Genomic DNA, 27,894 nt, shown 5'->3' with positions numbered 1-27,894 from the left:
CATCTTTTTGATTGGGTGCAATAAATGTTTGTTTGTTTTTTTATTATATTTGTTTAAGCATAAGACACGGTATCAATTTGTACGAGTACATTACGTATATAATATTACGCAAACGGCATTATAATTCGTATTTTCCTTCTCTCAATCGTTTTACAATTTATCAGTCTGTTAGAAACTGTTCAAATGTAGCCATTGGCATTAATTTTCTGGTATTGAATTAAAATTTAAAGATGAAGGTTCTACTTGTTGTAATATTTGTGGAATTGTTTGTAGTTTTTGTCCTTTCGGAGTTGAGTTGTAGTAGCCATGAGACTTGTGGTGCATGCACTAGTTTCGCCGAAGAATCCTGTGTGTGGTGTTCTCAGGTATAACTATTGTTTTCACTCTTAATAGCAGTGCCAGTTAGTGCCGTGTGGTTCCCGGCACCAATGCAAAAAACAATAGGACCACTCCATCTCTTTCCCATGGATGTCGTAAAGGTGACTAAGGGATAGGCTAACAAACTTGGGATTCTTTTTTTAGGCGATGGGCTAGCAACCTGTCACTATTTGAATCTCAATTCTATCATTAAGCCCAATAGCTGAACGTGGTCATTCAGTCTTTCCAAGACTGTTGGCTCTGTATACCCCGCAAGGGATATAGACGTGACCATATGTATGTATGTACAAAGTTCGTTGTAACTGTTTAATTCAGTCATTCATTTTAATATTTAACTTTACATCGTTTAATCTTTTTAGCCCACCATGACCGGACAACGCTGCACGTCCATAGCGGATTTAACATCTCGCAAGGTAAAATTTAATTGTGAAGTAAAACATCGTGTGTATCCTATCAGTAAAGTCAAAGTATCACCACCAGATTACATCACTAGAGATTTTCGGGGAGGTAAAGACGCTATTCAGTTTGTCCCGCACAAATTGGACATAGCCACTAGACCGGGTCTTGTTGTAAATTTTGATATGCACTATAAACCAGCGAAGGATTTCCCAATTGATGTTTATTATTTAATGGATCATTCTTACACGATGGAAGTTCACACGAAATTACTGATGCAAGAAGGGAAAAAACTTTATGAAGAACTAAAGAGTTTCACTAACAATGTCAGGTTTGGTGTTGGAAGTTTTATTGAAAAATCGGCGCTACCATATGCTGAGTAAGTTTAACTTTTGATACATAAATAGGTGTTTAGTAGGAAGCTTGTAATATTAATAAAGTTATTCTGTTTCTCTTTCTATTTTCTATCAAAGCGTTTTCTTACAACTATTTGTTTGTTACATGTAAGAAAATGATGAAGAAAAGTTTTCAAATTTGGCTAAATTTATAAGTATATAATGATTGATAGAGCTATGATAGAGTTGTAGTAGAGATCTTGCCATCCAAATATATTTCACACAATGTGATTAAACCACAAAATTATAAATACATACCTACAGCACTTACATATTTAAACCACACTAAAATACTATTATATTTCCAGTCCAGACTATCATTTGGCATACTCATTCAAGAATCATTTATCATTAACCGATGAAATAGAACAATTTGTTGATATTCTTGCTTCTGTACCATTTGGAGCCAATTACGATGATCCCGAAGCTGGTCTCGATGCTTTGATGCAAGCAATGACGTGCGACGAAGAATTGAAATGGCGAAAAGATGCCAGGCGCATAATAATCCTCTGCACAGATAATACATATCACAGCGCAGGCGATGGGAAAATGGTGGATGCTGATGTAACAAATGATATGAAATGTCATCTAAAAAATAATTCGTATGATGGCCAATTGACTTTTGACTATCCATCAGTCAGTCAAATAAATAAAGTCGCTACTGATGGTAAATTTATCATAATATTTGCTGCAGTTAATGAGGTTCGCGCAGATTATAGTGCTCTCGCTAACACAATCCGTGGAGCAAAGTATGCAGAATTAAAGGCTCAATCCAATATTGTTGAAATTATAAGAGATGCATATTTGGTAAGTGAGGCGTTTTTGCCTATTTAATTTTTATTGGTTGCGTACACTATGCATGCATGTGCATTAGGTAAATATAATTTTAAATTTTTATTCATAGTATAATTTTATGTAGTGCAAATTTACTGACTCTAATAAAAAAAACATACATATTTACAGGAATCCGTGAGAGTCATGAAGTTAAGTTTGGATTCGAATTGGCCATCAAACGTAAAATTATCTTTAGAACCTGACTGTATAAACACTGAAAACTGCAAAATTGTTCATAACAAAATCTTACATATTAAAGCTAAATTAACAGTTAAAAACTGTTATGGGGAGAGGCGGCCTTTATTGAAGATAGGTCCTTCGAATCTTATGGAGAGCCTGTCAATTAGACTAAATGTTCTTTGTGAGTGCGAATGCGAAAAGAAATCTGTGTTAAAATCCACACAATGCAGTTCTAATGGGTCATATCAATGTGGTGTCTGTAAATGTTATGAAGGGAGGTAAGTTTTTTGTCTAGTAGTAGTTATGAGTCGAGGTAATTTTTATTATCTATAAATTAAAATTTTGGTCAAGAGAGAGAACATGAAATTAGATGTTATGATTACGTTTTCGATATCGAGTTAAATTACTTTTAATATTACTAACAGAAAATGAGAACTAAGTGTCACCATTACTGTATTGAATAATTTTAGTAGGTACGATGTTTACTCAAATGTGTACTTATTTGAATTTTAGATCTGGCAGTAAATGTCAATGTTCTGTGGAAGATACTGGAATAAGCGAATCTCATAAATGCAAAGCAAATGAGACAGATCTTCAATATTGCAGCTCGCATGGAACTTGCAGGTAAACCAGTAAAAATGAAACGTTATATAACATATTATATATTATATATCACATGTGAACTACCTAATTCAACTTTGTAAATAAATACTAGTTTTAATGAGAACTTGTACGAGTATATATATGTAGCATGAAATCTTTAAAACTTCAAATACGCTTTTAATGTTTTTATTTTCTTTTTTCTTAATAAGTTTAATAAATTTAATCTCATTTATCTCATTTCATTAATAGTCATTAAACAACCTCTGTTTCTGCAAATCGGTTTTGTGTTTGTCTCTGATGCCCAAGATCCTGGGTTCGAATCCCCGGCAAGTCATGATGAAATGAACATTTCTAATAAATCTGAAGTTATAAAGTTTAGTACATAAAAACACGAGTGGTCGTTTGTACTGTCGAGTTAGCTTAGTTTTCCCTAATTATTAATAGAAACATACCAAGCCAACTAAAATTGACATTTAATTTTTTAAACAGTTGCGGCAAATGCGATTGCAAGGATGATTTTTCTGGGACTTTCTGCGAATTCGATGACAAAGCATGCCTTAGAGTCAATAACCTGCTTTGTGCTGGCCACGGACGCTGTCATTTAGGGAAGTGCAATTGCTTTGAAAACTGGAAAGGGCAAGATTGTAATTGTCCAGCCGGCAACACTGATTGTATTGACCCGTACTCTAAAAAAGTAAGTTTTTCCTGGATAACAAAGGAATAACTAACAACGTAGTCAAGGATGATAATGACTTTAAATAATATGAAGCTAGGTCTAATATGTATTTAAAGAATTTGTCTGATTTTTGTTTTATAGTAAATCCTTGCATGCATTATTGAATGGCTGGCTGGACAATTACAAACACAAAGTATTGACTTTGTGTTTAATATCTACAGATTTATATTAATATGAAATTACGGCTATCATTGGAAAAAAGTTTAATAACGAAGGTTTTAAAAATTATTTTGATCTACAATATCAAGGTAAAACAACATCATCCAAGAAAGAAAATTTTCAGATATGCTCAGGTAACGGCGAATGCGTTTGTGGCGAGTGCGTTTGCGCAAAAAGAGGAGCCAAGGAAAAAAGCTACGATGGAGCTTTTTGCGACAGTTGTGATGAATGTGCAGACAGACGATGCAAAGTGCTTGAAACAATAGTAGAATGTAACTACTACCACAAAACTAATTGCAATAAGGATATCCGTGCTGTGGTCGGTATTGTCAATAGAACAAATATGAACGCAAAGGGTCGACGCGGGGAGTGGTGCAAGAAAACTCTAGAAAATGGCACCTCGATTGTTTTCAGGCATTACTATGATAAAAATGATCGGAAATTGCACATAGTCATACAGGACCAGTTGGAAGTGCCTCCCGAAGCCGATGTTTGGGGTATGTATAAATGTTGTGTAATTAATTAGCTGGAAGTTTAATTGTTTATCAGTTTTCAAGTTGTTGTAGTTATTAAGTTGAACATTTAAAATTTTTATTATATTTATTACGGTTGTATCATTCCTCGATGGGAAAGATTCAGAAATAGGTAAGGTACCACCTACCTTACCTAATAAATTACATGGAGTGACTCCTGTTATGGGGGCAGGTTTGGTTTTTCTGTTAAATACCTATAGTACGTGGGTTATGTAACGGTTATTGCACTAGGTAAAAGTGTTTTCTGAATAGAGAGGTTCTATTTTCAAGTGTTGGAAACACGGCAAAACTTGTTATCTAGGTAACATTGCATCAATCTATTTTCAGTTCCAGTTGGAATAGCTATTGGTACAGTACTGTTGGTCGGCATACTAACAGTTATCATCTGGAAGATCCTGGTGGACTATTATGATGCCAAAGAATATGATAAATTCGCCAGAGAAGCGAAAGAGGCAGGTTTTGAAGTCATGAGAAACCCGTTTTATGTGGATCCCAGTATTGAGTTTGCGAATCCTACATTTCAGCAGTGATTTAACTTAATGCTTATATATAGAAACCTTGAGATTTAATGTAATTTGCTATCAAGACAGCAATCTCGGGGCAGAAAACCGATACGAATAAAAAACTTTTACTGCATTAGTGTTTCTTATTATTAATAGATAATGCAATAGTTCTTAGTAAATTACTTACTCACAAATTTTATATGCAAACACATTTCGTTTTAATAATTACTAAATTCATCGGGCAGATTTTACAAAACAATTACAATTACAATAAAAAAATTGAGGTTGCTTTTGGAAGATGTATCAATATGCGTCATTGATCACGTTGTTTCATCAAAGTCATCTTTGTGCTCTACGTAGGCGGGATTATTGATGGTAACTTTGGGTGATTTATAAAGAACATTGTTCCTGATGCTGGATTGACGTTGGTTGCTTGAGGTCATAAACTGCTCGTACTCTCGTCGATCTCGTATCGTTGTTAATACCTTCCAGCCGACCAGAGTACCTATTCCTCCAAATATTAGTGTTGCGAAGACTAAACCTCCAAACACTGAAATCAAATCGGAAAATACATGGGTACTATCGATGCGAAAAATGACAATCATATAACTATAAGTATTCAATACTTTGTTTAAGATGTTTCAAGCGGATTCCAGAATTCGAATGTAATGCTTGAGAATGTAACTGGGATATGATGGTATCATTCGACTTTTGTCTGGAGCTTCACTTCTGTTTTGTAGGAATTTACAAGGAAAAAGTATAATGGTACCTACTCTTAGCTTATGTTACTCCTTAATTTAAACTCTATGAAATTTCTTCAATAATTAAATGAGTATAATTAAAACCATACAATTTTTTTTAAAATACTTAAGGAATTTCTTACTGTAATAGGTTTCTTGACAGTTTTCTTTTTCTTCAATAAGTAGTTCTATTGTTTTATTTTCATCATGATATTTATAACCAAAGTGAATGTAGCATCCGACCGCAATCCTTATATCGTCGCAAATATTCCAAGAGATCTTATCAGAATTAGTTATTTCTGGAATTTTGTTTATTTTAACACCTTCAATAGTCGTACACGAATCTTCTCCATTGTAAGAACATATTACCCATTCTTCTAAAGTCTTGCATTGACGTTTATGTATGTTAGTATCAGGAATGATGGCGCAGATACTATTTATAGTGTTCTTTCTTTCATCCCACTCTGGTAAGACATCACAAACGCAAGCATTATTAAAACATTTGCCACGACCACTACATTCCTGAAATTGAATATTAAAATGAAAAATATATGTTGATCTCGCACAGGAACGAATAATTAGCCGAAACATATTAGTTGCAGATAAAGAAATATTATTGTATTTTCATCCTAAAGATTAAATGGGTGAGTACATTCTTCTTCTAGTGTTTCTCCCGTTCGTTTGGCCTGGAGTTTGTACATGACAGTCCATGAAACGAGTCAGGTGACTTACACGAAGTGATTACGGTCTGACCTCTATAATCCTATAAATACGACCTAAGTTTGAATCAAAAATCATCACATCCAACTACCTAAATTGCAGGTGTGCTGAAGTTGATTTCCCTGGCTATAACTTAAAGAATTTCCTCTGATTTACCTTATTATCCTTGACACAGTTAGTTTTAAGTAGTGATATTTCACACGCTTTTCCAGTCCATAATTTGTCACATGTACAAATACCACAGTTGCAACTGCCGTGATTTGAACATATCGTGTTATTTCTTCTCGGGCAACTGTCTGCGTTACATTGACAGTATTTACCAGAATATTTTTGGTAAGACCTTAAACAAATGTGTAGATTAAAGATTGTGTGTGAATTAAACATTGTGTTGAGACGGGAATCGAAACAAATTGCTACAGTAAGTAATCAGTTTGGTCCAAAGGTTTACTAAAAAGATGAAGTGTGTGTGAACAACTTTGATTTCGTGAGATAAATATAAATAAATAAAAATTTATAGGTTAAAATAAATTTAACATACCCATGACTGTGACACTCACAAGCTCCACAAATACAGTCCCCGTTGCCACTACACACAATGTCCTCGCCTTTTCGTTTACATGACGTAGACTCATCTGTTTTATCATAATCTTGAGTGCAATTACATTGTGGACCGAACCTGGAAACGTCAATATCATAAGTATAAGCAAAATATCGATTCATTTGAATACTAAGAATTACAGATGAGTATCTAGTCAGTATTTCAAAATTAGTGACTTAGGATTATGAGGGCTAATTCTAAGTTGCTTACCAGTTATTATCACATTTACAAAGACCGCACTCTAGAGCACCATTCCTATTACATTGATCTGCTTTAATTTTTATAGTCGCTTCACAATCGCAATTCGTTATCACATCAACATCTACTATTAATTTTTCATTAAGTCCGTCTATGAGTATTTCTACACTAAAATTTTTTGCGGTATCTATGTGTTTATTAAGTGTAATAGTTGCATTTATTAATTTCTCTTCATAAAATTTGACAGTGCAGGCTGCATCTGATTCGGAATAAATATCTTTTTTCCTACAATCTGGAGTAAATGCAATGTCATAATCTAAATCTCCATTTTTTTCTACGTTAGCAGTCAACAAGTTAATAGTCTTCGTCTTTTCCTGTAATATTATAAAAAATTTAATACTAATGTAATTTAAGGTAATTTCGATCATAGATATCTAATGTCTGCTTAAATTTTACACAAACTTACTTCATAAATTGTTTTTAACATTTTGTCGAATTTTGTATTCTGTTTATTTTCTGTTTCATGGACACTATATTCCTCAGCTTTTCCATTCACAGCATCAGCCAGATTATTATATATACTCGCTATACTATCCTTTGCGACAAAAATGATTATAGCTCCTATTTTCTTAGCCAGTTTCTTTATCATAAGAACAGAAGGGTAATCCATTTCCAATTCTTTTTTGTATATTCCGTCAAATCCAGTATAGCATTTACCATCATACGGTTGATGTATACCTGCTATAAGGCCATCACCAGCTGCATGATACTGGTCATCAGTAATAAACAATACGATTTTTCTAGAATGCGGACTCCAACCAATTATATTATTAGTACCATTGCTACATGCTAAAACTTGTCCTAGGGCATCGAGTCCCCCTTCTGGCATATCAACGTTTTCAATAAATTTCGTACGTTTTAGTGTTTCATTAAATAATTTCACATTATCAGTCAGTGATAATTTATTTCTGAAAGAATAACATTCTTTCTTCTGAGGGTTGCTGTAAGAATAAGTTTCGAGTAAAATATCTAAATAAAACAAAAATCACTATTACCACAAATGACATAGATTTTGCTACTCAAGTTGTGAGTAATGGGACAATTTTAAGTAATCAATCAAATAAATACTTACTTTACGAAAGGAAATGTATTCTTGTCTACAAACGTTCCGATTCCTAAACGAATTATATTTGTGAAACTTTGCATAACATTATAGAGATCTTGTGATTGTTTCATCAACAAATCTCTTATTTTGGCCATCGATTTAGACACATCCAGGAGAAAGTATAAATCAACAGGATAGTTTTCAGCCTGTTTATATTTGAAACTGAAATTTGTGGGTTCACCAACTCTTAATTTTACTTTAATGTTCTGAGGAGCGATCTGAACAACGCTTTCCCATTTAGAAGTGAAATTATCATTTCGTGTAATGGTCACTTCACTGTGAAGGTCTTGCAAATGTTCTGAACATTGTTTTTGTATATCTGAATTCGATGATTTGCATCGACTTCCTTGATAGTCCACCTGAAATATTAAGTATAGGTATAACTTATTTACTTTTAAGTTTTGTTGTTAAATCATTGTCATTCATCCAGATAATAGATAAAAATAATTTAATCAACACAGCCTTATGAATGCCAAGACCAGTAACAGAATTTCTGTTAATTTTGACATACAGTTAATTATACATTCTAGAAAGGATGACGTTAAATTCCTGTCGAGCGTAATCGCGGTACTTTGGGGGAGCACCGAGTTAAGTTTTTTATTTATGTACAAAAATAAACTCCACGTTTTATTTCCACAACATGGGTAAGTAGTTACGTCTGAACAGACTTTTAATTAAAAATATTATTATTGTAAAGCAATGTACTCACCTTTGCACACCACACACAGTTAGGATATGTAATGCATTTGCTACATGTGTCACGTGACTCGCAAGGATCTTCAGAAACAGTCAAACTTATAAAGAATAGTAGAACAAAATATAAAGTAGAACACATTCTGCTAGTGTCAAGTTATAAATCGTCAAGTCCATACTGAAATTTTTACAGGAAAACGTGTGCATCGGGATAAAAAGTAAATATTTTCCTTATTTCGAAGAGGTGAAGAGTTAGGAGCTACATTTACACAGGATAATTAATTAGAAAACAATGGGACTAGAGAAAGATCTTCAGTTCTCCTTCGTAGTCTCGTCAATGGATACAAAATCCTGGGACCACGATGACCGTTCATTCTGATGGACACGAGAAAAGTCTTATAGTCTAGACTTAATCCAATCAAGTTTCGAACTTACTTCGAGGCTATCTCAATCTGTGTAATTTGTCGCGTAGGTATATATTTATTTCATTACCTACTTTATGAAAACAATAGAAATTGTGCCTAACTAAATATGTTTTAATGTTTATGTGTATTACTTGCCGTCTATTCCATTTGAGTTAATTTTGGGACTATTAGGACGATTTTGTTAGTGTCACTTATTCCATGGGACTACTACAGGGTCAATCCCACTTGACCCACCATGGGACAATTAAAAATACAAATTATTTTAAAATTTTATTACTAATAATTTACACCGTCATAAATAAAGATGCATAAATATAAATACAAAAATAAATGTAAAATACGTAAAAAAAACCTTTACAAATTTTGTGACAAACGTTCACAGCAGCACCCACACCGTGTCAAATTGTAAAGTAAATCAAAAATTTACATCATCAAAAAGGGTTAGCATTCCATATAATAAGAGCCATTTTTTAAAATTAACCAGGATATTTATAAAGTGAGTTGTTTCAACATAGAAATATACGATGCAAAAACGTTCCATTTTGGTCGAATGGCTGGCTCTGTAGTACTGGAATGCTATGTCATTTCTTGTGGGGCCTCCGCTCGGAAGCGTGACCCCGTCGGAGCCTTGTGGGGGGCTCGTCGTGGTAGAGCCTCCTTTCGCGACGCTCTTCAGCATCCATGCGGGCCAGTACAGCCTGCTGAAGAAACATTATTAAATATAAATGGCCCTTTAAATAAACATTTCTATAAGAAACCGGCATCCAAAAAGTAAAAGGTATCCTCTGTCATTTTGTTATGAAATCTGTTGTTTTCTTTTACGTTTTTATCGTGGCAATAATTTAATCAACAAAAATTGTTTTAAAAAAATTAAAATTGTTTATCTATTTCAGTATCTAAAGAAAAGACGATCATTCGTGGCAAGTGGAAACCCTCTCTGCCTATAGGTACAATATACATATATCAGAATCTGATATATCTCCATCATTATCAAGGGCGTCCATAATATAAATATAATAACCTTTTTCAATCAATATAAATCACAGGAACTTAATAAAACCTAAAATGAACTCACAGTTTTCTTGAATATACCTACGTACCCTATTGCTCTCCTTGGCCCTCTTGGGTCTGGTAGGAAAATTGACAACCAAATCGCCCGCTGAACGCCTCTCGTTCACTTTCAAATCACCGGTTCCAGTATTGCAACCGCATCTAGAAAAAATTGATAATAAAGATTTATTCTAAGTTTAAAGTTTAATCTTGTTTAAGGAGGTGACTAAAGAACCATCGCTTAAAATTCCGCGACGAGCATTAAATATAACTCAAGGTGTTATGTGGCCGTGTCATAGGCAAATTGTATGACTTTTAACATTGTATGAAAAGTATATCATCTGTATACAGACTTCTTTTTCTACCATGAGAACATTGAGCTTAGGATCCACGATAGGAAAGTAAAAGGGGATACGCTCTGATGTGACCAGCTGCATGAGTAAAGGAGTGAAAGGCGTAATGTAGGGTGGAGATCGCCAGAAAAAAAGTAGAAAGGGACCCGTAACCCTCCGGAAAAGAGGCGTCATTTTATGTATGTAGAAACCCATAGGAAGGTTTGTTTCGGCGGTGTTCTAATCTCTATGATAATGGTATGTTTTTGTTTCCTCTTGGAACTGAAAGATGCAGTCCAGGGGAAAAATCATTCAGCAATTTGATACACAATTGGTTTTAGTATATTTACATACAGTAGATCCTTTTCAGCCATGGTGGGTGGTGGGGCGGGTGGGGCAGGAGCAATCAAAACCTTGGAAGTCTCAGGGCTAGGGCTGCGGGAGTCAGGCGGCGTGCGACATACCGCTTCGCGCACCTCTTGTAAGCGGCGGCGCTCTTCTGCCACTTTGCGGTCCAGTTCTGCTACTGTTAGTGCGACAAAGTAATTAAAACTTCTACCTACTTTTATTATAAATGCAAAAGGCTGTATCTACTGTTGAATCGCTTTCACGGTTAAGACGGAACAAGTTTGATTAAGTTTTGCAAAACATATATATATTTTTTTGTACTAATTTTAAATGTCAAAACGGGCACCCCGGAAGATGAAGAAGAGCGATGGCTGTGAACCGTATTTTTTACAGCCAGAACATTATGCTGAGGCGAAACCTTTTCGAGAAATTATTATATTTTTTTTGCTTTTGTAGCGTGGTGTTCTTTGAATAAATACTTTTTACTTTACTTTTACATGCCCTATGCATGTAAAAGTAAAGTAAAAAGTATTTATTAATATACTGAAAAATTATTGTTGTCATACTGTGTTGCTGCGCATTGCGCTGTTTATTCATCAACTCGTGCTCCAATGTGTCGATCTTCTTCTGCAGTGCTTCCTCTTTGTTCAACTTCAACTTCCAAGTCCGGCACACCTTCAGGTGTAAAAATGATAGTTCTTGTGAATCTAGTGCCTGAAAATGAAAGCAGTTAATAATAAAATACTAATTACCTAGTTTCACGAGGGATCTTAGATTAAGAACGCGCAACTTCTCGTTTCTCCCATTTGATGGAAATTTCTAGAAACCTTTTTACTAACATCAAGAAGTAATTTTTTTTATTTACTTAGTAGAGCTTAGTCAGCACCTTTTTTATAATTATGATCATCATTCTGGTGCCAGTTCCGGTCCTCGCCTTTATGCAGAGGACCCAGAGACGCACCTATGACCACGATCCTCGATTGAGTAAGTCAGGTTTTTATAAGAAGCGACTTCCGTCTACCCTCCGCAACCTTCTAAGTGGAACCTAACCCGTATTGGATCTACACATCCAGTTGCCTAAATTACCATATTTCCTTGCCGTAACATATACCTTAATAGTGATTAACCGATGTTCGCTTGCTTTAAAATTAATTATTGACAGACTTGAAGTTGTTTCTTTTAAATTTAATTATAGAATTTCTATTACATCACTATTAAATCGCTGAACCGATTTTTATTACCAATGACTTTGATTGAGTTTCACCAATCACTGAGTCCAATGAGTTTCAGCTCCAGAAGGAAACAAAATGATAATAATATCAACTTTTGATATAAGTACGAGTACAGTACAATAGATTACCTCAACGGTATTGCTTAGTATTTTATTTGCAATATATTTCAGGTATGTATGTTCGGCCATTTTTCTTTGATCTATATCGACTTGTTCAAATATATTCCGGATCGTATCTGATAAATTGATGTCAAGAGAACAAGTGCAAGGGCCGTGAGATTTGATTTTTGGCTTAACATTGAAAGCTTCCACATCTGTTTTTGTAAGCGTTTCTGTCCTAGACTTTCTTCGCCTTTTACCATCGTTGCAGCATATTTTTGTTGGTTCCTGAAGATATTTTTATGGTATTGTTATTATAGTCTTTTAGGTTTCACTCAAAATAACACAAAAGACTTGCAGTGGTCTGAATACCTACCTTATAACCTATTTTTTTAAACACACAGCTGAGTGCGCTAGCTGTGTGTTTTCAAGATACATACGCCACAAGATCATTTAATCATCACATGTAATAAAACAAAGTCGCCCTCTGTTTATTTCTAATCTTCCTAGTTTTAAACCACGTAATGGATTTTGAAGCAGTCTTCACTGTTCATTCCGACAATTCATATCCTAAGATTTACATAGATGTAGGAATAATTTAAGATTATTACTTACCACGTCAAATGTGGACGATAAATCGGGGATTTTACTTTTAAGTGTTCGATTTTCTCTCTCCAATTTTTCAGATTTACGCATAGCTTCTATACTTAGTGTTCTTAAGTTTTCTACTTCGTTTTCATGAATCTTAATAATGTCTTGTAAGGTTTCTTCATGTAAGTTTTGAATACTTTTTACTCCAGTATTATGTTCATTTATTATGCTTTTTATATTACTATCATATTGATTTTTGATGGCTTCAATTTTCTTTTTGTAATCTTTCTCAACGTTTTCTAAAGTTTTTGTTAAATATTCTATTTTTGTTTCATAGTCTCCTGCATTATCAATTTTGACCAGTACGCTACGATCCGCAACTGACTTTGATTGTGTATTATCATTTATTTTACTAGGACTATAACTGCTAGTAATTGTTTTAGTTTGAGAATTAGTCTCTAATCTTTTCACAGGATGTAATCTTTCCTCGCTGTGACTTTTTCGCATCTTCTTGTTAGTATAATATGATGCCGATTCAGCTAGTTCACTCTCATTTTCTTTCTTAATGGCATCTAAAATATATTGAAGCCCATAATCCTTGTCCAATTTTCTAGGACTTCTTTGAATTTCTTCCTTTGATTTTATCAAATATACGTCAGCATCAACACGAGAAAGTTTATGAACTGATTTTGTTTCTAATGGGGTTGTCTTTTCACTTTCATTTGATCTTAGATGTGTATCGTTGTGATTCGTTTTTGATTTCTTTTTGTTTTCATAAACTGGAACGCTAAATGAGTTATTTGAATGTGAAAAGTTATTCACATCGTTTGATAAAGTAGGCAAACTAGGAGTTTCTTGAGAAACCGTTTTTTCCACATTAGTACAGGATTTAATTTTATTATCGGAACGGGTCTCCTTGGGCGATAAATAGATTGCCATTGTGTATGAATCTAAAGATTTTCTATCACCTTCTGATGTTGTTGGTATTGATTGGCTGTCTGTCACTACGCGAGGTAATTTTATATTTAATTTAGGTTTTACGCTATCATCATCTTCTTCGTCGCACCTTACTTCACTATAATTGTCAATGATATCTTGAGTATTGTGTTTATCATGTTGCACGTTATGTTTACCTTTAAGCTTTTTCTTTAAAAATTCTTTTCTTAATGGTTGCGGTCTATTATTAACCATTGATTCACTTATTTTTTTATCAGAATTCCATGAGTCTTTGTCGTTATGCGATTTACTATCCACATCAGTTTCACTTTCTTTGTAAATGACGAAGAGATCCCTATCAATTGTATTTTCTGATTTAGGAATTGATGAAATCTTCATATGCTTATGATCATTTTTATGTTTATTAGTTTGGTTCGATCCACTAAACAAACTGGTGATTGTAGTATTTTTATAGTTTGTTTTGCTATTAGATGTTTCTGGTTCTCTATATTCAATTTGTGAAGAATCTGTGAGCAAGCACTGCCTATTATAAAGATCAATAATGGCATTGTCTTCCCTTTCAACTTTGTCATTAGAATTGCTCACAGATTCAGAAAGTTGAGTTTCTTGAATAGATACTTCATAATTCGATATAGATTGTTGTTCTAAGCGCCCGAAACTTAGTTGTTTCAGTTTATAGCTAAGATAACTACTTTTGACGAAATCAAATGTAGGCTCTATATTCGCGGTAAGAATTTGTACTTCATTTATTGAATGTGGTCTTTGTTTAGGTAATATTGAAAGAATGTTATTTTCTTCAGTAGTTTTGTGTGGTTCAGTTTCCGTATCATTTGTACTTAAAACCCCACAACATAATGCGCTATCTTTAATAGTTTTCCTTTCAGTTTGAACGGACGAAGTCGATTTTATTCCGACTAAATCAGTTTGTGTATCAGCGTTAAGGGTATTTTTATTTTTCAATTGTGCCAATGCCATTTGTAATACTAATATTTCATTCGATTTTTGTTTTAATTCCTGTTGTAATTTTTCAATAATATCTGAATTGTTTTTGGATTGATCGGACAAACTTTTATTTTTTTCTTGTAGTTCACTAACCATCGCCATTGAGTTTTGGTACAAAGATTGAAGAGAATGCATTTCTTCTTCTAATTTTGAAATGTAACTATCAGTTGAATTTTTAAGTTTACCTATAATTAGTTCTTGATTTAGCAACTCATTCTGCAAATGTTGTTTATCCCGTATGGCTTCTTCTTTTTCATTAAGTATCTTCTGTTTTTCTTTTTCTACTAAATCTATGGCTTCATTTACTAGAACCTGAGATGACCTTTGCACTTTTAACAAAGCCTGTTCAAGAGAATTATTCTTAGATGTTTTCTTGTCTAAAATTTTTCGTATTCTATCTAAAGATTTCAAAATATTTTCAACTTCACAATTAGTAGGAGACAAGGAACTATCTCCAACACTTTGAAGTTCCAGTTGTTTAATATCCGTTATAATAATCTCTCTTTCATTTTGTAATTGCGCTAATAATAATTTTTGATTATTTTTCTCCTTCAGAGATTCTTCAGTTTTTAGTTTTGTAAAAGACATTTGAGCCTCAAGTTTTACTTTTTCTTTATGTAAATTAGCTATTTCCATTTTCATATTATGTGTTGCTTTTGAGTCTAAAATAAAAAATAAGACTAAGATAGAAAACAGCTACTCGTATTAGGTATATGAAAAATAAATAATAAAGATCATGCATGTACTTACGATGAGCTTCCATGTTTTGCATTGATTGGTCAATTTTTTCGTAACTGGTACTTTTTATTTGTTCTCCTGTTTCAATAACTACTGACAAACAACCATGCAAGCGTGTGATCTCATCTTTAAGTTTATTGATATGATTTTCCAAGATTGCTATCTTGTCATCTCTAGCGGACACATCTTGGGTAAGGTTTGATATTATATTTTCCTAAAATGAGTGATTTATTATTACTGTCATAATGCAGACTACGGATATCCTCTGCAGGGATGACGTAAGGGACAAGAACTTAGATGAATATGATTAGTAAAAATGTACGATTATTATTATGAGTTTCTTTTAGTTCTTTTCATAGTTTTAGCACAAATCAAGGTTAACCGTGTCCTTTTATTCTTGTGACTATTGGCTATATCTATCTCGCAAGAAATAAAGACGTGATTTGTGTATGCACATAAATTATTATCGTGCATTTAAATATTCTTAGATTGTATTCGTCTTCCTCTTCCTCCTAGTATTAGTCCCGGTTATTTCCACACGTCTTTGACCGGCGCTCTTTGATCATTCTGTGAAATTTAAGCCTACGGTTAGATAAAATTGATGTGTAAAGGTGGTCAGACATTACCATAACATCCAATTCATTTGACAAATCTCTGATACGTTGAAGATTTTTTGTTTTTTCTTCTTTCATCACCTCTATTTCTTTCTTTATTGCAAGATAAGGATCTTGACGGTCAGACTTTTGGACAAGCTAAAAATAAAAGTTTGCTGTTGATACTTTTTAAGTTAATATTTGAAATAATTAATTTAAGCATAATTAAAACAAAAATACCTGTGATCTAGCATCAACAAGAGCATTTTCCATATCTTCACTGTGTCGCATTAATGTGAAGCTTTCCTTTTGCAATGCATTGTTTTCTTGTTTAATTTGCTTTAAATTTTTCAGTTGGCAATCTAATTCGTCCTGCAACTGTTGCTTTTCCATTTGAACTTTGTAATGATCTTGACGCATTTTTATAAAGTCGTTTTCTAAATTCTCGTAATATTTCAATTTGTTTAATAATTCATCACTTTCTTTTCTCATGATTGTTAAAGATTGTTTAGTACTTAAATTTTCGTTATGTAGATCATCCAAATTACTTTTAACAGCCTCATGTTTACCTCGTAAGTATGTAATTTCATTCAATAAACGCGTATTTTCTTCAGTTTTGACTTGTAGGGTTTGGTACAAATCTTTTTGAAGTAATTGCTTTTCGGAGTCTAATTTAGCACACGTATTTTTTAAATCATCAATAGTTTTCTCTAATTTATTTATTTGACTAGAACGATCTTGTAAACAATTATTCTTTTCTTTTAAATTATCTAGAGATTGTTGTAATTCAAGTAATTTTTTATTTTTTTCTGTCAAATCTCCATACAAATCATATTTTTCTTTCACTAATGTTTGGTACGATTCACCAAGTCTATGTAATTCATTAGCTAAATTTTCAGATTTCAGTTTTAATTCTTCAATTTCTTTCTTAGAAACCTCTGCAGAGCGTTTTTCGTTTTCTAATTCATATTTAGTTTCAAGAAGGTCTTTCTCTAATTTCCGTTTATCTGATATTATATTTTCATGAGTTTCCTGTAGGCTTTGTAGTTCTTGTGATAGGCTTTCGAACTGTGATAATTTGTCTTCCAATATTTCACTTTTTTTGCGCTGCAACTCTAATGAACTTTTGTATTTATTGTTTTCTTCATTTAAATCATCAATATCGTTAACAGCATATGTATGTACTTCTTTGAGCCTTTGAATTTCATTCAATAGCAATGCCTTGCTCATTTCAAGGTTTTTATTTTCTTCGATTGTATCTAAAAGCGCTTGTTTTAGTTGATTGTAGTTTACTATCTTCGCTTCGAAGCTATTTGTCATATCATTTTGACTTTGAACGAGTTCTTCGTAATCTTTCAATTTATTCATCAATTCTTCACTCTCTCTCTTTGCTAATGACAATGATTCTAAAACCTCTTTTTTCTCGTTTTCTGCAGCAGATATGTTACATTCATAAATATCTCTTAACTCATTAAGTTGTCTTAACAAGTCTTTGTTTTCGTTTTCTTTTACTTCTATTTCTCCTAAGAGCGTGTTAATTTCTTTTGACTTATTATTAATAACATTTATCAAATTTTCGACTGCTGCAGTTTTATCCTTTACATCTTGTGACAATTGTTTGTTTTCATTTGCCAATTTATTGATATTTTCTTCAAAGTGTTGAGCATAATCTTCTAAATAATTAGTTCGATGCATTGCTTTTTCGTATGTACCTTCATAAAAAAAAACTTGAGTTAATTTAAGATACGTCTTTGTTTGTAGCAGTAACATTTACCTACATACCTACAAGTCAAGTAGCTGATGTAGTTGAAATTACTGTGATAATTACTTGCAGAACCAAACCCTGTCCATTCGTTTATTTTGAATTTCACAGCTGTCGCCTTAAATTTTACATTATTATTTATCGTATTGCTCAAAATTAACACTTAAATAACGCCGTAAATAAATATCGGACCTTAACCTACCATCATTAAAAATTTTACACATTCCATCATCATCATAATTTTTAATTTGTGATGCGTAGAACGGAATGTAACTTTTTCGTAGTTTTTGACAAGTTTTTATTTTGTTTTTTTTTGTAGTTATTACCACTTTACAATATTAATAGCGTTTCAATAACTTATTGTCAATTTATTGAAACGCTTTAAAACTCAGCAATGCAAAGTTTTACCTATCTACATACGCAACTAACGCTGATGTTAAAATTTACAATATTAATGAAATTAAAGATGATACAAATACTTTAAATTTAAAATGTTAGATAATAAATAATAAATGACTTATAAAATAAAAATTTGAATCGAATTTCGTAATAACAGCGCGGTTACTTAACAGTACAACACTAAATGAGCTGTCAAAATTAAAATAAATGGTTGGACAAGGTACAGGTATTCATTTTCTTATTTATTTTAAGTTGGTCTAATGAAGGAATCAAAAAACTTAAAACCAGTCATTTACTTTTCCAGTCTTCTATTTCCATGCGGAGGTTGTGTATTATTTTCAGATTATCTTGAAATTCATCACTTAAATTTTGTTTTTCCTCTTCACTGCCTAACAATGCATCCTTCAAATTTTTTATTTGTTCTTTAAGCGATTCTACTTCATCTATTAATATTAGAGTTTGAGCTGGGTCACCATATCTGGGAGCCTAAATAACATATTATTTAAATAAATAAATAATAATATATTTTATTATGCATGCGTTAATAGTATAATTTTTGACCTTGTCTGTTTCTTGTTCCAATAACCTGTCGATTTGTACAGATAAACTTTTAATTTGTTGCTCCTGGCACATACACTTGCATTCTGTTTCCTTCAATTTACACTGTAATATGCTCTTCTCTTTTTCGAAACCAATTAAAGCGTCGTTTAATTTTTTTTCGAGGGTAACATTTTCGTTTCTTAATTCTTCAATTGCATTAGATTTAATTTTAATTATTTCTGACTCTGCCTTGAGTTGAGTTTCCATATTAGTAGTTTCATCAGCTAATATTAGATACTGTTCTTTAAGTGAGTCAAGATCGGCGGACCGCTTACGGTAGTGTTCTTTCTCATTCCACAATAGATTGTACTCCCGTAATTGATTTCGTAGCGTATCATATTCTTTGTCTAATTCTTCGTACTTTTGACACTTAAGTAACAAGTTTTCTTTTTCATGTTTTAAAGCTTCGTAACATGTCATCAAATCGTCGTAATCTTCTTGCAAATTCTTAAGCCGTTTTAAATTTTCTGCATCTATATCATAATCTTCAATAAATTCTTCTCTTTCATCGTCATGATTTATATTTGAAGAACTATCTTTTCTAAGAATTTCCTTCATTTCCTCATTTTCCATGATGTCTGCAACTAAATGAGCTCTTTTGTGATCAAGACTAGGATTTTGGATTTCGGAGGTTGTCAAAGCGTACGCAGTTGGAACTAACTGTTGAAGAACTTCTGCACGATAGCAGGAGCAATCTTGTTGGGAATCGGAACTTTGCTCTTGTGTTTGAGAACACGGCGCAATTAAGGCTTGGCAGAACTTTTCAAACACTTTGAGCTTGTATAATATTTTCCCTTTAATATCAATGCATCTTGTATCTTTACCAGCCGTCTGTAATTGGATTAAGCTATAATTTTCTTGAGAGATCCTAAAATTAAAAACTGTAAAACCATGTGTATAGAAGTGATGGTAATTAATTGTCTTTATATTGTGTTCATTTTTGGATTGATGGTCAACATACGGGAGATCTTTAGATCTTAAAAATGTTCCTAATCAGACAGGAAAAGATTGTATTAAGATATTCAGTGCCATATTATTGGTCCATACAGTGTTTAAAAACTTATTTTAACTAAATAATAATAAATATAAAAGGGTAACCAACGAGTGACTAAATTAATATTTTAAATTAGTATAATACTTAAATATGGAAATAACGTCTATTTTAATATCGAAGTTTTTCTGTATTTCTCGCTTATTTCGCAATTAAGTCACACGATTACAATTTTAATTTCTCAAATGGGTTAATCACAACACACTTTTTGTAAGCTCGTACATATGGTCACGTCTATATCACTTGCGGGGTAGACAGAGCCAACAGCCCTGAAAAGACTGAATGGCCACGTTCAGCTATTTGACTTCATGATAGAATTGAGATTCAAATAGTGACAGGTTGCTAGCCCATCGCCTAAAAAAGAATCCCAAGTTTGTAAGCCTATCCCTTTGTCGCCTTTTACGACATCCACACACATGTTTTGTGCTGTTTTATATGTTTTACTCTCATTGTGCAATAAAGAGTTATATTCCTCCATAAAACCTTATTCGAGAAGGATTGAGAGACCACTCAGAACGGGCTTCTTATGTCACTTACCATGAGATTTAAATACAACTTGTATTTATCATTTTGGCACAAAATTCCAAAGATCTTTTCCAATGCCGTATAGATGTGAGCATAAATACAATAAGGCTCACACACATCGTTTTCCATAACCTGTAATTACAAAAATACGGTCGAATTGAGAACCTCCTGTTGTCAAGTCTGTTAAAAACTCAAAATATAATGAAGTGTGTTCTGGTGGAATTGCATAAAAGTTTAAATAATACAGGCTGTAACAAACCTTTATTGGCAAAATATAACATTATCATAATAACAGATTCTTAAAATTTTAGGTTATCAAAATAGCAGATTCTCAATATAGCCGCAATTGGACATTATAAATTGTAGATCGTTACATGCCACTAATATAAAGAATGAGTGAATCTAATAAATAAAAAAAAATCTTAAGAACAATATACCTAACAAATGATGTTACGAATGTTTTGCGACGGCTATGTACTTACCGCAATTGTGTTCTGCATAGCGCCCATTTTGGCGTCTTTATTAATGAGGGCTTCTTTCATTTCTTTTATTCTAGGATCCGTGGCATCTGTAATATAAACAAACTATAACTAAGACTGTGCTCACACTTAGCCTATACTTATATTATAAAAAAATTCAAAAAATACTGGATTGATTTCGGTGATATGGCACAAAGTCAGATAAGACATACATACAAACAATCACGTCTAAATCTTTAACGGGGTAGACAGAGCCAACAGTTTGAAAAGACAGAAAGGATGCATTCAGCTTTATGGCTCAATAATGGGATCGAAATTCAAATAGAGACAGGTTGCTAGCCCATCGCCAAAAAATAATCCCAAGTTTATATGCCTTACCCTTAGTCGCCAGGCGCGGCAGAGCAAAACAGCAGACTTCTCTTGGGGAACAGATGGCTATGCCGCTACCGCCTACCCAGGTAGAAGGGACAGACCGAAAAGATCATGGCTGGACGTCGCAAAAGATACGAGAGCCAATGGACTGAAATCCGAGCACGCTGAAAACCAGGCCAAGTGGAGAGAGAAAAGTCGGAAGACGGGCCCCGGGCCCCGAAACACTCCTGTGGAGGGGGCAACCGGGAACACGCAGAGGTGAGAAAGAGACCCTTAGTCGCCAGGCAAGACCTTTTTTTTCCGGACATGCCGGTGGTACCTACCTAGACCCCGTGCAAAAGGGGGTTTTCTTGAAATTACAATTAATTAAAATGTGATATATACTAACTGGTGCTAGCATCACATGGGCACGAAGAACCTACTTGGTTGCTTTTATGTTCCGCCACCGGCGGCGGGGGTTTCGCCACCACCCACTGAAATTGAACACATTATTTTTTTTTTAATTCTTTCTTTAGAATAGATTGTTTTTTTTTTTTTAATTTAAATTAAAAACGAAAAAATCTTTTAAAATCAAATCAGAACTTTTATACTATTGTTTCTTGTTTTTATCTCATTCCTATATGTTTACTGTTACATAAGTTTGATCATTACTGGACGTCGCAAAGATGATATGCGAGCCAATGCACTGAAATCCAAGGGCGTTGAAAACCGGACCAAGTGGAGAGAGAAAAGTCGGAAGGCGGACCCCGGGCAACGAAACACGTCTGTGGAGGGGGCAACCGGGAACACGCAGGGATGAGAGAGGTTTGTCTCTTCCTCCGTGCATATTGTTAAAGTTAATCAATAGACAAGTTTTTGAACTTGGTATTTTTTTATAAGGTAACAGAGGCTAGAAACCTGTCACTATTTGAATTTGATAATGAGGCATACAGCTGAACGAATTTAGGGACTAGCTCAATCAGTGTGATTCGTCAAAGAAATGTTCACGGTTCTTTTGTTTATGGTTTTTACAAAATTTAATAAACAGCTCACCTCATCTTCCTTAACTTTTGCAGGCTGTAATAAAAATAAATGTAAATTTTTAATTCATTACGTATTCCTACATCCTCTGACCATTATTGGACCAACAAAAAAGGCTTTACCTGTAGAAACACAAATTTGTCATATAACAGGTACTTTTATATCTTATTGTGTTTTTAACAGGAAACAAAAGGAATTTTCTATGTCTCTTAATATCCTAATATGGATGTGATCCGTTTCAATGTTGGTGGATGGGGATGAATTTGAATTAAAATAATATTCATATATCAAACCAACTAAAGAGCTGTTAAGAAATTATATAATGTAATAGACTACTGTAAAAAAAACAGCAATATTTTATACAATATTCACAAACCTCGTCACCCCTAGATTTGCCGGTCTGTAAATAAAAGAACTAATATTATTTTCATACATTTAAATAAGTTTTTGCATTAAAAAGAAGAATTTAGAGGTTGCATATGCATCCATGCTGGTCTTGTAGTGAAGAAAAACATATTGTGTGCCAGCTGCATCTCTCTCTGTGCAGATGGTAAAAGGCAATTTTCAGCAGTTCAATGTGAAGATCTATTTGCTACGAAGTCTACGAATTTCGTAGCCTATATCGTAGGTCGTAGGTATCATCGTAGCCGCTTTCTAATAGACATACTAAATGGTACAATGCAATGCAACAAAAAACTATTTTTTTAGACCTTCCCTTAGAGTAACATTGAAAATAACACGTATAAATCGCGCCCAGCGAATTTTCGCTAAGCACAATAATTATAAGAAACGCGTTTTCAGAAGTTCAACGTAATCTATTTGCTACGAAGTCTACGAATTTCGTAGCCTATATTGTAGGTCGTAGGTCGTAGGTATCGTCTTAGCCGCTGTCTACTAAAAATACTGAATGGTCTGAATGCAATGCAACAAAAAACCTTTTTTAATAAATTGAGAATCGAGGAAATGTTGTTGAAACACCTTTGCATAACGTTATTTTGTGGTGAGAAACAATTAATTTTATTATAATTGTAATAAAATATCTACTTATTTGTACGAAGCCTTTCCGGACACACTATCTTGACTGATACTTAGTTATTACAATGTATAAAATAGTAAAATCCAAAATTGGACTTGACTTTGTTTTACCTTAGATACTTAAGGGTCAGTTTATGTTACATTCTTATAACGGTAGGTATTTATAAATTAATACATGTTATTACCTCAAAAGCATCAGAATCCATGCCCTGGAATGAAAAAAAAATTATAATTTTATAAAGTTTACATTTGCCGTGTGGTTTCCGACGCAAAAATAGGACCACTTCATATATTTCCCATGGATGTCGTAAAAAGTGAGAGACTAATTAACATTCTTTTGGCTAGCAACCAGACTCTATTTAAATGATTAAGCCATACAGATGGTTCTGTCTATCCTGCAAGGCATATTATATGTATGTATCTATTGGCACATATAACATTTTGAAAACCTACTGCCTATGAAGACCAGACATAATTACATATTACATTTTCTATAAGTATTGATTTATTACCTCAGTAAATCCGGATAAGTCCAAATCCAAGAACTGCAAGATAAAGTTTTATTTAAATTAATTATCTGTTTTAAAATTAAACAATAAAATACATATTTATATGTATTAATTAATTATTACCATGTCGTCTAGTTCCTTATTGGCAGCTTTGATAGCGGCGTGCTGAAAAAAAAAACAAGTATAACTGAAAACAATGTGGACAAATGTTATCACAGCGTCTGTGATATATGTATATAACAATATTATGTACCTTCCTATATGTAGGTATGATTGATCATGTTTCTAGGCATTTCCGAATATGACCACTTTCCCATAGATATTGTAAAAGGCGACTGAGAAAATAGACACAGTCATCTAGGGCAGCTTTTACCAACTCCTGTAAAGGTTGCGGAATTCAGACGAAAGTCTCGCTTTTAGTAAAAACCGGACTGACCATAGTGCGAAGAGGTGCACCCGTTTTCCTTCAGAGAGGTAAATATTTAACCGGAATTTACGATATAAAACGTTCAACATAGTTAACAATTTATTTAACTATTTAGATGTGTCTACTGCTTTCATCTATTTAAGATTGTATTATATCACCTTTAAAGCTAAACTTTATGTTGTTGGCTAAACTTTGTATTTTAACTCCTATCACAATACTCACAGCGTTCGCTATTTCACATTTCTGCTCACAAGTGAGGTCGAGTTGGTCGTAGGCCTCCAACATTTGTTCAAACTCCTCGATTTTCCGCTTCAGCCGTCCGATCTCCGCATTCTTAGCTACCATCAGCGTATCCACTATCACATCAGTGGGCACATACTTAGGGCGACATGTGTCATTGTTTCTTTTTATTATCTCCACTAAATGCTCGCTTTTGTCGGAGCAAAAGTGAGACCATGCCCTCGCGTCCGTACATGATGCGTAAGCCTTCAATTTCCCTTCATTCCTAGCTGGTAGGTCAAACAGATCGTAATCATTGAAGACTCGCTCCCTCTTTGTTATAAAAGACATGGTTCCTAATACGGTCTCGTCCACAAATGCAATATAATTTGTATCTAAACAGCATGTATACAGCAACTACTTTTCACCCCCATCCATTTTACTCATGACGATATATGATTTGAATTATTTTTTTTTACTTACGACAAAATGTATCTAAATATGAAATATCAAATATTTTTGTAATGACATCAAAAATCAAGACGGAATGGCGGTCTGTTAGAATGTCAGTTTTTCAAATTTATTTTTTCTTATAGATGTAACCAGACAGATATACATATCTTATATCTTTATATAATACTCTTTTTAATTTAATGAATTTCATTGGGGACCAGAGGCATAAGAGAGTACAATGAACATAATGGTATGATCATGGAAGGCTGACTAAGTTAATGTGAGAAGAGAAAGTCGGATTTATTTTATGTCAAAGCGGCTTTTTGCAATTCTTCAGCATTTCATGCATGATGTTTAATGAATGTGTCATTTGGACAGCAATTCTTATTTTACTATCAAATCAAAGTACGTTTTTGAATCATCCAAATTATGAGTCTACTAAATAAATGTATTTATCGAATTCTAGAAACACAATAATTCAATGATTAACAATCGTTCATTGCAAGGAAACTTACGATTGTTATATCGAAGTGAGGCAAAGATAAAGTGTTACGAGTCTTCTGTCGATTTGAGGTCATGGAGTCACGATGCCTGGAGGCGAAGTCGGTATCTGCAGGAATGGATGAAATCTAATGTGCCCATCCGGGTTATACCGGGGCAAACATTGGCTTTCATTTTGAATACTATGACTTGCAGAAGTCGCAGAAAGGTAAATATATTTTGACCAAACATTACTATGTTAATCTTTTGTGACTGACTGACAACGTTCATTCGAAAGTCCTGGGCGTATGAATAAAATAGAATTTCCTGATATTCCTACGAAAATAAGGAAATGAGTTTTATTTACGCGGAGTCGCGGGCATTTACTGGTGTCTATATATACGTTTTATGACAGTAGATATACATAGGTATGATCTAGGGTTTTGAGTTTTGAGGCTAAATCGTGGGTAACACTTTGTATAATATCTGACATTAAAGACAAACAAACAAGCAGACTTTCACATAATATATTTTGACTTTCTTTTTGTAGTAATAATATTAAAGTGAATGTTTTAGGTGGCACCCAAATGCCATCCGGATTGTAAATCAAAATTAGTCTTGGACAGTATATGCAATTCATGTGGCGCTATGCAAGAGTGTTTAAAAAACGACAGTGCCTTCGGTTCATACTTTCAAGAGGTAAGTTTTCTATAAATATTGCTTCAAATATAACCACGCGTGTACTTTTGATGGGCTCAGCATATAACGGTGCCACCTCGCCTTGTTTGGTGTTATAGGAGGTGGCCCAGGTATCTCCTGTGCCGTAGTATCTACGATCAACGCCTACTTTTTTCTTTCCTTATTAAATCTTCATTGAATTCTTGATTGATGGTTCTCAAAAAATGCGTAGGTACCAAATATTTAATTTCTTTTAAATACTGAAGTAATTGTGGCATTTGCTTTCAGGAAGAATTCGAAACCTGCTACTGGCCTTGTGAACGATGTTTAGAAGTTTTAAAAAATATAAAAATGTTTTGGAAGATATTTGTGGAAAAGGTCTTCAATGTTAAGATCCCAAAATCTGCAGATTACAAAGATAGCTCTCTTAAAATTCACAGGGCTGATACCGTTCATTCAGTAGCCAAAATGTGGGAGAAGGAAATTATAGAGCAGGCCATGTTTGTAAATAAAATTGTACCTATATTGAAAAGAAAATCAGAGTCAAAACCGATGGACGTCCTGTCTTTACAAAAAGAAAGTCAAACTGGTGACTTTATTACTCTTCACAAAAGCTTACCTAAAACTTTACCTGATAAGAAAAAATCTTCTGGCAGAAAGAAAATAACTAGGAGCACGTCAGTAAAAGTAAAAATGGTTAACCAGGAGACTAACACTAGCAACATTGAAAATGAAGAAATAAAAATTTATAAACACAACGTAGAATATTTACAGAAAAAATTCAATCGTCAAGAAAGTGAAATAGAAAATTTGAGACGGGAAAATAACTCACTGAAGATTGAATTAGAAAATTTCTATGAAAATTGTTCATGGCAAGTTCCGTTCAATACACCAGCTAAAACGAAAATCGATCATATAATAATTGACTCAAGCACAACTATACCTACACCATTTGAGTGTTGTGTTGAAGATATAAGTAAAGAAAATGTTTCAAAGGGAATAGACTCTGAAATGATTATCACAATGCGGAATTGTAAAAACGAGGTAAGTAATAATATCTATGAAAACAGAAAAGGTAACCTAATTATCTATAAACCCACAGAACATCTGATCATGTTTTACTGACAATAAACAATTTGTTTTTTTTTCAGAAATTCAAACATGTTTCTTTTTTACAAGTTCTGCATAAAACTAATGGACCTATAGATATTCTCGATAATATAAGAAGTTCGGTTCATATTAAGGAGAATCCTATAGACCTCTTAACTAAAGGTGAGGAGAAATTTGTAAAAATTGTATTATGTGTGTCGTCCGCATGAAGGTTACCTGTTAGTTCATAAGCTTATTAAACATGTTGTTTACTTGACCTTATAAAGGCGTTGGCCTAAAAAGAGTATCATCAGAGGCGATAATTTATATCATTAAAATCCTTGTTAATATCGTAACAATTTTCAGTCCGTAACACTTTCGGCGAATTAGTTCGAAGAGAGATGGACGTTGTTAACAAAGCAAAGGATCCTATTAATGCCTCTGAAATTACTGCAAGTTTTATAAGAGTGAATGTTAGTAAGTCCGAACCGTCGTGCACCGCTGTTGGATATTGCTCCAAAGTAAATGCAAGTAGTTCAGAATCGCCTTTTGCCAGTTTGTAATGTTGTTATAATTATTTATTTCTTTTTTGCGTTTCT

The 27,894-nt window shown here is 33.4% G+C and overlaps 4 protein-coding genes across 4 annotated transcripts; 2 read left to right on the top strand and 2 right to left on the bottom strand.

Annotated features, from left to right (window-relative positions):
- Positions 1-230: 230 nt before the first annotated feature.
- On the top strand, positions 231-4,796 carry LOC106142981 (integrin beta-3). The gene is made up of 8 exons (XM_060949638.1): positions 231-365; positions 738-1,153; positions 1,478-1,976; positions 2,133-2,461; positions 2,697-2,807; positions 3,276-3,480; positions 3,806-4,178; positions 4,542-4,796. The coding sequence occupies exons 1-8, from the start codon at positions 231-233 to the stop codon at positions 4,742-4,744; spliced, it is 2,271 nt and encodes a 756-aa protein (XP_060805621.1). The 3' UTR covers positions 4,745-4,796.
- A 169-nt stretch (positions 4,797-4,965) lies between these two features.
- On the bottom strand, positions 4,966-8,973 carry LOC106142980 (integrin beta pat-3). The gene is made up of 8 exons (XM_060949547.1): positions 8,848-8,973; positions 8,106-8,497; positions 7,440-7,974; positions 6,986-7,347; positions 6,716-6,853; positions 6,334-6,517; positions 5,601-5,979; positions 4,966-5,267 (listed from the first exon to the last, which is right to left on the bottom strand). The coding sequence occupies exons 1-8, from the start codon at positions 8,971-8,973 to the stop codon at positions 5,038-5,040; spliced, it is 2,346 nt and encodes a 781-aa protein (XP_060805530.1). The 3' UTR covers positions 4,966-5,037.
- Positions 8,974-9,837: 864 nt separating this feature from the next.
- On the bottom strand, positions 9,838-24,946 carry LOC106142979 (putative autophagy-related protein 11). The gene is made up of 21 exons (XM_060949474.1): positions 24,599-24,946; positions 24,073-24,114; positions 23,953-23,985; positions 23,626-23,649; positions 22,769-22,805; positions 22,499-22,527; positions 22,418-22,441; positions 21,774-21,858; positions 21,017-21,102; positions 20,547-20,666; positions 18,885-19,789; positions 18,655-18,815; positions 16,438-17,909; positions 16,231-16,356; positions 15,617-15,818; positions 12,932-15,528; positions 12,347-12,604; positions 11,553-11,700; positions 10,993-11,164; positions 10,357-10,468; positions 9,838-9,954 (listed from the first exon to the last, which is right to left on the bottom strand). The coding sequence occupies exons 1-21, from the start codon at positions 24,944-24,946 to the stop codon at positions 9,838-9,840; spliced, it is 7,098 nt and encodes a 2,365-aa protein (XP_060805457.1).
- A 340-nt stretch (positions 24,947-25,286) lies between these two features.
- Positions 25,287-27,858, top strand: LOC106142978 (uncharacterized). Its single transcript, XM_013344937.1, has 6 exons — positions 25,287-25,298; positions 25,515-25,757; positions 26,105-26,227; positions 26,495-27,250; positions 27,358-27,478; positions 27,662-27,858. Exons 1-6 carry the CDS (start codon positions 25,287-25,289, stop codon positions 27,856-27,858), a joined length of 1,452 nt encoding a protein of 483 aa, XP_013200391.1.
- The last annotated feature ends 36 nt before the right edge of the window (positions 27,859-27,894 follow it).

The sequence above is a fragment of the Amyelois transitella genome, chromosome 2, assembly GCF_032362555.1.
Source record: "Amyelois transitella isolate CPQ chromosome 2, ilAmyTran1.1, whole genome shotgun sequence".
Lineage (NCBI taxonomy): Eukaryota > Metazoa > Arthropoda > Insecta > Lepidoptera > Pyralidae > Amyelois > Amyelois transitella.
Note: the sequence above shows the minus strand (reverse complement) of the source record. Positions and strands in the feature narration are given on the sequence as shown.

Excerpts from the sequence above, each read along its gene's own strand:
- LOC106142981 (XM_060949638.1), top strand. The coding sequence starts at position 231 with ATGAAGGTTCTACTTGTTGTAATATTTGTGGAATTGTTTGTAGTTTTT. Across the intron at positions 1,977-2,132 it reads TTATAAGAGATGCATATTTG|GAATCCGTGAGAGTCATGAA; the intron begins GTAAGTGAGGCG and ends ACATATTTACAG. Across the intron at positions 2,462-2,696 it reads TGTAAATGTTATGAAGGGAG|ATCTGGCAGTAAATGTCAAT; the intron begins GTAAGTTTTTTG and ends TTTGAATTTTAG.
- LOC106142978 (XM_013344937.1), top strand. Across the intron at positions 26,228-26,494 it reads TCGGTTCATACTTTCAAGAG|GAAGAATTCGAAACCTGCTA; the intron begins GTAAGTTTTCTA and ends ATTTGCTTTCAG. Across the intron at positions 27,251-27,357 it reads TGCGGAATTGTAAAAACGAG|AAATTCAAACATGTTTCTTT; the intron begins GTAAGTAATAAT and ends TTTTTTTTTCAG.
- LOC106142980 (XM_060949547.1), bottom strand. The coding sequence starts at position 8,973 with ATGTGTTCTACTTTATATTTTGTTCTACTATTCTTTATAAGTTTGACT. Across the intron at positions 8,498-8,847 it reads ACTGTGTGTGGTGTGCAAAG|GTGGACTATCAAGGAAGTCG; the intron begins GTGAGTACATTG and ends TTAATATTTCAG. Across the intron at positions 6,518-6,715 it reads TGTGAGTGTCACAGTCATGG|GTCTTACCAAAAATATTCTG; the intron begins GTATGTTAAATT and ends CATTTGTTTAAG.
- LOC106142979 (XM_060949474.1), bottom strand. The coding sequence starts at position 24,946 with ATGTCTTTTATAACAAAGAGGGAGCGAGTCTTCAATGATTACGATCTG. Across the intron at positions 22,806-23,625 it reads TGGATTCTGATGCTTTTGAG|ACCGGCAAATCTAGGGGTGA; the intron begins GTAATAACATGT and ends TTTTATTTACAG. Across the intron at positions 18,816-18,884 it reads ATTAACGCATGCATAATAAA|TCTAATATTAATAGATGAAG; the intron begins ATATATTATTAT and ends CCCAGCTCAAAC.